A 12,109-nucleotide genomic window follows, 5' to 3' on the forward strand; every position below is an offset into this window, starting at 1 on the left:
CAGTCTCAGGTCTTTTGCAGACTCCATCAAGTTTTCTTCCAGAATGGTCCTGTATTTGGCTCCATCCATCTTCCCATCAATTTTAACCATCTTCCCTGCCCCTGCTGAAGAAAAGCAGGCCCAAACCATGATGCTGCCACCACCATGTTTGACAGTGGGGATGGTGTGTTCAGGGTGATGAGCTGTGTTGCTTTTACACCAAACATAACGTTTTGCATTGTTGCCAAAAAGTTCGATTTTGGTTTCATCTGACCAGAGCACCTTCTTCCACATGTTTGGTGTGTCTCCCAGGTGGCTAGTGGCAAACTTTAAACGACACTTTTTATGGATATCTTTAAGAAATGGCTTTCTTCTTGCCACTCTTCCATAAAGGCCGGATTTGTGCAGTATACGACTGATTGTTGTCCTATGGACAGAGTCTCCCACCTCAGCTGTAGATCTCTGCAGTTCATCCAGAGTGATCATGGGCCTCTTGGCTGCATCTCTGATCAGTCTTCTCCTTGTATGAGCTGAAAGTTTAGAGGGAGATTTGCAGTGGTCTGATACTCCTTCCATTTCAATATTATCGCTTGCACAGTGCTCCTTGGGATGTTTAAAGCTTGGGAAATCTTTTTGTATCCAAATCCGGCTTTAAACTTCTCCACAACAGTATCTCGGACCTGCCTGGTGTGTTCCTTGTTCTTCATGATGCTCTCTGCGCTTTAAACGGACCTCTGAGACTATCACAGAGCATGTGCATTTATACGGAGACTTGATTACACACAGGTGGATTCTATTTATCATCATTAGTCATTTAGGTCAACATTGGATCATTCAGAGATCCTCACTGAACTTCTGGAGAGAATTTGCTGCACTGAAAGTAAAGGGGCTGAATAATTTTTCACGCCCAATTTTTCAGTTTTTTATTTCTTAAAAAAGTTTTAAATATCCAATAAATTTCGTTCCACTTCATGATTGTGTCCCACTTGTTGTTGATTCTTCACAAAAAAATACAGTTTTATATCTTTATGTTTGAAGCCTGAAATGTGGCAAAAGGTCGAAAAGTTCAAAGGGGCCGAATACTTTCGCAAGGCACTGTACATACACTTTAGCCAAATACATTTAAACTCAGTTTTTCACAATTCCTGACATTTAATCCAAGTAAAAATTTCCTGTCTTAGGTTAGTTAGAATCACCACTTTAATTTAAGAATGTGAAATGTCAGAACAATCGTAGCGAGAATGATTTATTTCAGCTTTTATTTCTTTCATCACATTCCCAGTGTGTCAGAAGTTTACATACACTCAATTAGTATTTGGTAGCATTGCCTTTAAATTGTTTAACTTGGGTCAAACGTTTTGGGTAGCCTTCCACAAGCTTCCCACAATAAGTTGGGTGAATTTTGGCCCATTCCTCCTGACAGAGCTGGTGTAACTGAGTCAGGTTTGTAGGCCTCCTTGCTCGCACACGCTTTTTCAGTTCTGCCCACAAATTTTGAATAGGATGGGGGTCAGGGCTTTGTGATGGTCACTCCAATACCTTGACTTTGTTGTCCTTAAGCTATTTTGCCACAACTTTGGAAGTATGCTTGGGGTCATTGTTCATTTGGAAGACCCATTTGTGACCAAGCTTTAACTCCCTGACTGATGTCTTGAGGTTGCTTCAATATATCCACATAATGTTCCATCCTCATGATGCCATCTATTTTGTGAAGTGCACCAGTCCCTCCTGCAGCAAAGCACCCCCACAACATGATGCTGCCACCCCCGTGCGTCACGGTTGGAATGGTATTCTTCGGCTTGCAAGCGTCCCCCTTTTTCCTCCAAACATAACGATAGTCATAATGGCCACACAGTTCTATTTTACAATCTTTGTCCCCATGTGCAGTTGCCAACCGTAGTCTGGCTTTTTTATGGCGGATTTGGAGCAGTGTCTTCTTCCTTGCTGAGTGGCCTTTCAGGTTATGTCGATATAGGACTCGTTTTACTGTGGATATAGATACTTTTGTGCCTGTTTCCTCCAGCATCTTCACAAGGTCCTTTGCTGTTGTTCTGTGATTGATTTGCACTTTTCGCAACAAAGAAAGTTAATCTCTAGGAGACAGAAAGCGTCTACTTCCTGAGCGTTATGACGGCTGCGTGGTCCCATGGTGTTTTTACTTGCGTACTATTGTTTGTACTGATGAACGTGGTACTTTCAGGCATTTGGAAATTGCTCCCAATGATGAACCAGACTTGTGGAGGTCAACAATTTTTTTTCTAAGGTCTTGGCTGATTTCTTTTGATTTTCCCATGATTTCCAGCAAAGAGGCACTGCGTTTGAAGGTAGGCCTTGAAATACATCCACACGTACATCTCCAATTGACTCAAATTATGTCAATTAGCCTATCAGAAGCTTCTAAAGCCATGACATAATTTTCTGGAATTTTTCAAGCTGTTTCAAGGCACAGTCAACTTAGTGTATGTAAACTTCTGACCCACTGGAATTGTGATATAGTGAATTATAAGTGAAATAATATGTCTGTAAACAATTGTTGGAAAAATTACTTGTGTCATGCACAAAGTAGATATCCTAACCGACTTGCCAAAACTATAGTTTGTTAACAAGAAATTTGTGGAGTGGTTGAAAAACTAGTTTTAATGACTCCAACCTAAGTGTATGTAAACTACCAACTTCAACTGTAAGTAATTTCAAAACATTTCACAACAAAACCTAACAATAATACCTCACAAGCTTTTACAGATTCTTAATCGAGAGCATCCTGTCGGGCTTTATCACCGCCTGGTACGGCAACTGCACCGCCCTCAAACGCAAGGCTCTCCAGAGGGTAGTGAGGTCTGCACAACGCATCACCGGGGGCAAACAACCTGCCCTCCATGACACCTACAGCACCCGATGTCATAAGAAGGCCAAAAAGATCATCAAGGACAACAACCACCCGAGCCACTGCCTGTTCACCCCACTATCATCCAGAACGCGAGGTCAGTACAGGTGCATCAAAGCTGGGACAGAGAGACTGAAAAACAGCTTTTATCTCTAGGCCATCAGACTGTTAAACAGCCATCACTAACATAGAGAGGCTGCAACCAACATTCAGACTCAAATCTCTGGCCACTTTAATAAATTGACTTATAAAGGTATCACTAGTCACTTTAAATAACGCCACTTTAATAATGTTTACATATCCTACATTACTCATCTCATATGTGTATACTGTTCTGTACCATCTACTACATCTTGCCAATGCCGCTCGGCCATCGCTCATCCATATACTTATATGTACATATTCTTATTCATCCCTTTACATTTGTGTGTATAAGGTGTTGTTGTGAAATTGTTAGATTACTTGTTAGATATTACTGCATTGTCGGAACTAGAAGCACAAGCATTTCGCTACCCTCACATTAACATCTGCTAATCATGTGTATGTGACCAATAAAATCTGATTTGATTTTGATTTGATTGATACACACAAATCTAAGTAAAGGAATGGAATTAAGAATATATAAATATATGGATGAGCAATGTCAGAGCGAACGCTGTGGGAGAAAGGCAAGACTGCCAAATGCCTGCCTGATGCCCGTCCAAATTTACCCACAATCCTCAGCGTCCGTTCCCTCTCCTTTGCTCCCAGAATGCAAAGCCTCTTAGATGCTGGGACCCCACCACAGTTTGGCTGGGACAAAAGAATTGTGTGAAATACCCGGCGGGCCTGTGCTTTATGGCTGGCAGCTTTACATATAAAACAGGCAGGCCTATCTGTCTCCTCGCAGGCTGCGGCCACAAAGTCCGAATCCCAGCTTTGAGCACTCTGAGGATCCTCACTCTGGAGTTCTGAGGAGAGACAGATTAACACCACCAAACACTGCTCCTATCCTCTTGCCTGGCTGACGGAGGGATTGGTGAGGGAGGGGGGGAAAGCTGGATGATAGTGTTACAGAGGAAAGTTTATACTTGTGAATGTCTCTGACTAACTTTCACATGTTCTGTAGCAGAATACCTGTCCCTTGTTTGGGGAGTTGGTTTGTTGGGGTGGAGTCACCATCTTGCTCTTGGCAGACTGCTGCTGAAGTTGACTGCTTTGCACTTCCATACAGTTGCTGTCCATGGTGCTGAATTGACCAGAGACATAGATATTCAGAATTCAGCTAACAGTCAAGTCAGATGAGGAGAAACCTTAGATCAGTTTATTTGGTAAATTTCATACACCTGGCATTTTGAAGCAATAAAATCCAGTTATATTTAAGTAAAGACTGACATCTAGTGGAAGTGTCCTGCACAGACTGAAACTGATATAAAAGACAACTTCCACCCTACTCCTGCTCAGCAGGAAGGAGCAAAGCTCACAACAGAACAGCGCTGTAACATTCAGCAATTAAATATTCAGTGAACTGTCTTATAGAAGGACCAATAAACTTTGTAAACAACCAAGAATCAAAACAACAATTGAAGGCTAAGGAACACCGTCATCCAAATATAGATTTAGACTTTTTAAAAGTAAACCTTCGTCAAAAGACTTGAAAGTAAAGTGAAAGTAAACCTTCTGTTCCAAAGCCATAACAGAAAGATAAGCCGTGAGACATGGCCTCTAAAACTTCCCTCTCCGAGGTTGATTTCTCCTGTTCTGTGTGTCGTAACATCTTCAAGGATCCTGTGGTCGTGTTGTGTAGCCACAGCTTCTGTAAAGCCTGTCTGGAGGAATACTGGAAACAGAAGACATCTTGGGAATGTCCAGTCTGCAGAAAGAAATCAATGGAATTCCCCCCCTGTAACCTGGTTTTAAAGAACCTGTGTGAGTCCTACTTACAGGATAGAAGCCAGAGAGCTTCAGCAGGGGCTGAGGTGCTCTGCAGTCTGCACAGTGAGAATCTCAAGCTCTTCTGTCTGGAGGATAAACAGCCCATCTGTTTTGTGTGTCAAACTTCAAAAAAGCATAAAAGCCATGACTGCTGCCCAATAGATGAAGCTGTACTGGATCATAAGGTAGGATATGTATTTAACACTACTTGACTTACAGCATGTACATATAGTCACGTAAATAAAGATCTGTGTGCCAATCCACTCCTCTTACACACAGCATCTCTTTATAATGTTGTTTCTTTCCAGGTGGAACTCAAAACTGCACTGGAGCCCTTACAGGAGAAACTGAAGGTCTTTAGAGAAGTTAAACTGACATGTGATCAAACAGCCAACCACATCAAGGTAAGAATACAGAGTGAAGCTGAGATACAATGATACTGTAAATATTTATCATTACCATGTGGAATTATGGATATTGATGATATCTTTGACATTCCTCTCTACTGTCTCCAGAGCCAGGCCCAGCACACAGAGAGGCTGATTAAGATGGGGTTTAAGAAGTTTCATCAGTTTCTACATGAGGAAGAAAGAGCCAGGATAGCTGCACTGAAGGAGGAAGATGAGCAGAAGAGGTAGCCCGTTTGGTTCAGTATTGTGTGCGGGGTTAGGGTTACCCTGTGTGGGTGTATTGTCTGATCCCCAGGCCCCAGTATTGTCTGATCCCCAGGCCCCAGTATTGTCTGATCCCCAGGCCCCAGTATTGTCTGATCCCCAGGCCCCAGTATTGTCTGATCCCCAGCAGCAGGGGCCAGGAAATGGACTAGCACATGGGAAACCAGGTCCCCTTCCTTGTATGGGCAGAACACCACCTTACAATCATAATGATGTTTCATTTGCAGTTTAGCCATTGTAGACTGCTGGTCCGCCTCCTTGGGGGCCTATGTGAATCGTGTGGTCAGGTCTTGTGCATAAGCAGCGGGTGTGGTGGGGGCTGTTGGTGTAAGAGAGGAGTTACAGTTAAACAGGACATCCACTGGCAGACAAGGCTCTCTGCCATGAGCTTGAAAGTAAGGGTTGAAGCCTGCACTAGATTGCACACTTGAATTGTAGTCCAGCTCCACCTGTATATTTGTAGTGGCTGGGTGTATTGATACACCATCCAAAGTGTCATTAACTTCACCATACTCAAAGAGATATTCAATGTCTGCTTCTTTTTTTTTTTACCCATCTACCAATATGTACCCTTCTTTGCCAGGCAATGGAAAACCTCCCTGGTCTTCGTGGTTGAATCTGTGTTTGAAATTCACTGCTGGACTGTGTGGCCTTACAGATAATTGTATGTGTGGAGTACAGAGATGAGGTAGTCATACAAAAATATATTTTTTAATACTATTATTGCTCACAGAGTGAGTCAATACAACTTTTCATGTGGCTTGTTCAGCAAATGTTTACTCCTGAACCTTTTTAGGCTTGCCATAACAAAAGGGTTGAAAACTTGTTGACTCAAGAAAAAAAAAAAAATTTACATTTTGAAAAACACGATTTCACTTTGACATTATGGAGTATTTTGTGTTCAACAGTGACTCTTTTTTCCAATTTAATAAATTTTAAATTCAGGCTGTACCACAACAAAATCTGGAAAAAGTCAAGGGGTGTGAATACTTTCTGAAGGCACTGTATACTGTACACACAGACAATTCCGGGCTCTTGTTTTAGGAGTTGGTTTGTTGGGGTGGAGACACCATCTTGCTCTTTACAGACTGAATGTAAAAACTAGTCCAATGTACAGTACCAGTCAACAGTTTGGACACACATACTCATTCCAGGGTTTGTGGGCTATACTCGGCCTTGTCTCAGGATGGTAAGTTGGTGGTTGAAGTTATCCCTCTAGTGGTGTGGGGGCTGTGCTTTGGCAAAGTGGGTGGGGTTATATCCTGCCTGTTTGGCCCTGTCTGGGGGTATCGTCGGATGGCGCCACAGTGTCTCCTGACCCCTCCTGTCTCAGCCTCCAGTATTTATGCTGCAGTAGTTTATGTGTCGGGGGGCTAGGGTCAGTCTGTTATATCTGGAGTATTTCTCCTGTCTTATCCGGTGTCCTGTTTGAATTTAAGTATACTCTCTCTAATTCTCTCTTTCTTTCTCTCTCTCTCTCTCTCTTGGAGGACCTGAGCCCTAGGATCATGCCTCAGGACTACCTGGCATGATGACTCCTTGCTGTCCCCAGTCCACCTGGCCATGCTGCTGCTCCAGTTTCAACTGTTCTGCCTGCGGCTATGGAACCCTGACCTGTTCACTGTGAATACTATTATTTGACCATGCTGGTCATTTATGAACATTTGAACATCTTGGCCATGTTCTGTTATAATCTCCACCCGGCACAGCTAGAAGAGGACTGGCCACTCCGCATAGCCTGGTTCCTCTCTAGGTTTCTTCCTAGGTTTTGGCCTTTCTAGGGAGTTTTTCCTAGCCACCGTGCTTCTACACCTGCATTGCTTGCTGTTTGGGGTTTTAGGCTGGGTTTCTGTACAGCACTTTGATATATCAGCTGATGTATGAAGGGCTATATAAATAAATTTGATTTGATTTATTTATTTATTTTCTACATTTTATAATAATAGTGAAGACATCAACACTATGAAATAACACATATGGAATCATGAAGTAAACAAAAAAGTGTTAAACAAATCAACACGTTGGCTCAAACGCAATAAGAGGGAAAGAAATTCCACAAATTAACTTACAACAAGGCACACCTGTTAATTGAAATGCAAAAAGGGTGACTACCTCATGAAGCTGGTTGAAAGAATGCCAAGAGTGTGAAAAGCTGTCATCAAGGCAAATGGTGGCTACTTTGAAGAATATGACATATCAAATATATTTCCATATGTGTTATTTCATAGTTTTGATGTAGTAAATAGTAAAAATACAGAAAAACACTAGAATTAGTATTTGTGTCCAAACTTTTTATTGGTACTATAGAATTTTCTGCTGCTGAAGTTGACTGGTTTACAATTCTGTATAGTTGATATTATTGCACTGTTGGAGCAAGGAACACAAGAATTTCGCTACACCTGCAATAAAATCTGCTAAATATGTGTATGTCAATAATAAGATTTTTTTGTTGTTGCTGTCCATGGTGCTGAATTGACCAGAGCCATAAATTGGAAGATATCTGCTTACTGTCCTCTGTCAACTCCAGTTCAGTTTCATAAACCTAGCATTTAGACACATTCAAGGTTGACTTTGGGCATGACAAATGGTCCAACTCTGCCTTTTTCTCAATTTCCGAACAGAAATGGGGTGTGGCTTTGGTGGTTCATTGATGTATCATTCTGGTCATGTGCGCTGTGACTGACGTAGCTAGTTCGTTAGCTAAGCTAGTCACAATAGCTAGTCAGTAACTCCTCCAGTCTGTGTTGACGTCAATTCAAAGGATTTGTAGAGATCGGTAAGAAATGGCACTTCAGTAGTCAAATATCTTATTCATCAATTTCTCATAGTTTTTAAGCGTTAAATTACCTGGTATGATGGTACATTGATCCGTTATACAGTTTAAAATCCAGTTATATTTAACTAAATACTGACATCTAGTGTAGTGTCCTGGAAATTAGCAGAGAGCTCCACCCCACTTCACAGTGACTATACGTACATACCCCAACCAGAAGCCATGGGTTACAGGCAAGATTCGCACTGAGATAAACGGTAGAGCTGCTGCTTTCAAGGTGTGGGACTCTAATCCGGAAGCTTATAAGAAATCCTTCTATGCCCTCCGACGAGCCATCAAACAGGCAAAGTGCCTATACAGGGCTAAGATTGAATCGTACAACACCTGCTCTGAAGCTCGTCTTATGTGGCAGGGCTTGCAAACTATTACAGACTACAAAGGGAAGCACAGCCGCGAGCTGCCCAGTTACATGAGCCTACCAGACGAGCTAAATCACTTCTATGCTCACTTCGAGGCAAGCAACACTGAGGCATGCATGAGAGCATCAGCTGTTCCGGATGACTGTGTGATCACGCTCTCCGTAGCCGACGTGAGTAAGACCTTTAAACAAGTCAACATTCTCAAGGCCGCAGGGCCAGACGGATGACCAGGCCATGTGCTCCGGGCATGTGCTGACCAACTGGAAGGTGTTTTCACTGACATTTTCAACATGTCCCTGATTGAGTCTGTAATACTAACATGTTTCAAGCAGACCACCATAGTCTCTGTGCCCAAGAACACTAAGGCAACCTGCCTAAAAGACTACAGACCCGTAGCACTCACGTCCGTTGCCATGAAGTGCTTTGAAAGGATTGTAATAGCTCACATTAACACCATTATCCCAGAAACCCTAGACCCACTCTAATTTGCATATAGCCCAAACAGATCCACAGATGATGCAATCTCTATTGCACTCCACACTGCCCTTTCCCACCTGGATAGAAGGAACACCTATGGGAGAATGCTACTCATTGACTACAGCTTAGCGTTCAACACCATAGTACCCTCAAAGCTCATCACTAAGCTAAGGATCCTGGGACTAAACACATCCATCTGCAACTGGATCCTGGTATTCCTGAAAGGCCGCCCCCAGGTGGTGAGGGTAGGTAGCAACACATCCTCCACGCTGATCCTCAACACCGGAGCCCCTCAGGGGTGCGTGCTCAGTCCCCTCCTATACTCCCTGTTTACCCACGACTGCGTGACCAGGCACAACTCCAACACCATCATTAAGTTTGCAGATGACACAACAGTGGTAGGCCTGATCACGGACAACGACGAGACAGACTATAGGGAGGCGGTCAGAGACCTGGCCGGGTGGTGCCAGAATAATAACCTATCCCTCAACATAATCAAGACAAAGGAGATGATTGTGGACTACAGGAAAAGGAGGACCAAGCATGCCCCCATTCTCATCGACGGGCCTGTAGTAGAGCAGGTTGAGAGCTTCAAGATCCTTGGTGTCCACATCACCAACAAACTAGAATGGTCCAAACACACCAAGACAGTCGTGAAGGGGGCACGACAAAACCTATTCCCCCTCAGGAAACTAAAAAGATTTGGCATGGGTCCTCAGATCCTCAAAAGGTTCTACAGCTGCAACATCGAGAGCATCCTGACTGGTTGAATCACTGCCTGGTACGGCAACTGCTCGGCCTCCAACCGCAAGGCACTACAGAGGGTAGTGCGTACGGCCCAATACATCACTAGGGCTAAGCTGCCTGCCATCCAGGACCTCTACACCAGGCGGTGTCAGAGGAAGGCCCTAAAAATGGTCAAAGACCCCACCCACCCCAGTCGTTGAATGTTCTCTCTACTACCGCATGGCAAGCGGTACCGGAGTGCCAAGTCTAGGACCAAAAGGCTTCTCAACAGTTTTTCTTCTCAACTCCTGAATAAATAATCAAATGGCTACCCAGACTATTTGCATTGCAACCCCTCTTTTACTCTGCTGCTACTCTCTGTTTATCATATATGCATAGTCACTTTTATTTTTTATATATTTTTTATTTCACCTTTATTTTACCAGGTAGGCCAGTAGAGAACAAGTTCTCATTTACAACTGTGACCTGGCCAAGATAAAGCAAAGCAGTGTGACAAAAACAACAACACAGAGTTACACACAAACAAACGTACAGTCAATAACACTTTAACTATACATTCATGTACATACTACCTCAATTAGCCCGACTAACAAATGCCCCCACACATCGGCTACCCGGACTATCTGCATTGTGTCCCACCACCTGCCAACCCCTCTTTTACGCTACTGCTACTCTCTGTTTATCATATCTCCATAGTCCCTTTAACCATATCTACATGTACATACTACCTCAATCAGCCTGACTAACCGGTGTCTGTATGTAGCCTCGCTACTGTTATAAACTCGCTACTGTATATAGCCTCACTACTGTTATTGTTGTATTTACTGTGTATTTATTTCTTTACTTATCTATTGTTCACCTAATACATATTTTTTACTTAAAAATCGCACTGTTGGTTAGGGCCTGTATGTAAGCATTTCACTGTAAGGTCTACACCTGTTGTATTCGGCACACGTGACAAATAAACTTTGATTTGATTTAGTATATGTAAAGACAAGATTAAGTCAAGAAGTCTGATGGGTGACAATATTAGCCTATCACTTGTGAATGATGCCCAGCGTAAGGCAAGAAACAGCACATACTTTTTTTTTACTTTTCCAAATCGTAGTCAACCACTTCATGTAGTCTAGACTATATGTAGCCTGTATGTTTTGATAAGGTTTGTATCACAACTAAAGTGGCCAAATAACTTCTTAAAATTAAGCACATCCATCCGCTTTAAAATGGGTGTAGAGCTTAACTGGCATATCCTGAGCGAGTGAGTTTCAAGTTTGGGGAAGATGCACCTTTACAATAAAAGCATTACATGCATAATCGCATTTGCAGTCACTTTTGATGACGGGTGTTTTCCCCCTAATGGAACATGTGCCTACTGCCTTGTGTGCATTGCTGCGCTTATAATGTGAAGAAATAGCCTAATAGTTGACATTTTAACCTTCTTGTCAACATTTTAACCTTCTCATCTGTTGCGTCAGCCTCATTGATGCTAGTGGTTATATTAATTTGGGATCTATTGCACCACACAACTGTCCCAGCCTGTGTTTGGAATATGTATTTACCACACAGAATAGAATAGGTCAACTTTTGTAATATGGGGGATTGTAGATTGTCACGTCCTGACCAGTAGAGGGAGTATTTGTTTTTTTATTTTGGTCAGGACGTGGCAGAGGGTATTTGTTTTATGTGGTTCGGGGTGGTGGTTTATTTAGTAGGGTGTTTGATTTATTATTTCCAGGGTTTTGGGTTATGTTCTGTTCTATGTTTGTATTTCTATGTTCTTTCTAGTTCTTTGTATTTCTATGTCTAGGTTTGGGTGTTGGACTCTCAATTGGAGGCAGGTGTTTTTAGTTGCCTCTGATTGAGAGTCCTATATATAGGTATGTGTTTTGTTTTGTAGTTTGTGGGAGATTGTTCCATGTATAGCTTATGGCCTTACAGGACTGTTTATTCGTCGTTGTGTTTCTTTTGGTGTACGTGTTTATTTTGGTTTTTCCTTCTTTCCTTAATAAAAGAAGATGAGTACACATATACCCGCTGCGTTTTGGTCTCAATCCGACGACAACCGTTACAAGTAGATTGACATAGGCTAGTGCTTTTGCTGTTCATTAGGCCTACTCATCTAGTTGGCTGACGAAAACTAAATGTGGACAGTTCTTCCAATATCTTCAATATGTGCCTGGGACTTGGATACGGACGTCTGTTTTCACTTGTAGCCAGTGAGAAAGACCCAATCACATGACGG

The 12,109-nt window shown here is 42.6% G+C and overlaps 1 protein-coding gene across 1 annotated transcript; it reads left to right on the top strand.

Annotated features, from left to right (window-relative positions):
• The first annotated feature begins 1,057 nt into the window (after positions 1 to 1,057).
• On the top strand, positions 1,058 to 7,874 carry LOC106566530 (E3 ubiquitin-protein ligase TRIM17-like). The gene is made up of 3 exons (XM_082959865.1): positions 1,058 to 4,962; positions 5,086 to 5,181; positions 5,293 to 7,874. Exons 1-3 carry the CDS (start codon positions 4,561 to 4,563, stop codon positions 5,413 to 5,415), a joined length of 621 nt encoding a protein of 206 aa, XP_082815991.1. The 5' UTR covers positions 1,058 to 4,560; the 3' UTR covers positions 5,416 to 7,874.
• Positions 7,875 to 12,109: the final 4,235 nt, after the last annotated feature.

This window comes from Salmo salar, chromosome 13, assembly GCF_965601325.2.
Source record: "Salmo salar chromosome 13, fSalSal1, whole genome shotgun sequence".
Classification (NCBI taxonomy): domain Eukaryota; kingdom Metazoa; phylum Chordata; class Actinopteri; order Salmoniformes; family Salmonidae; genus Salmo; species Salmo salar.

Excerpts from the sequence above, each read along its gene's own strand:
- LOC106566530 (XM_082959865.1), top strand. The coding sequence starts at position 4,561 with ATGGCCTCTAAAACTTCCCTCTCCGAGGTTGATTTCTCCTGTTCTGTG. Across the intron at positions 4,963-5,085 it reads AAGCTGTACTGGATCATAAG|GTGGAACTCAAAACTGCACT; the intron begins GTAGGATATGTA and ends GTTTCTTTCCAG. Across the intron at positions 5,182-5,292 it reads AAACAGCCAACCACATCAAG|AGCCAGGCCCAGCACACAGA; the intron begins GTAAGAATACAG and ends TACTGTCTCCAG.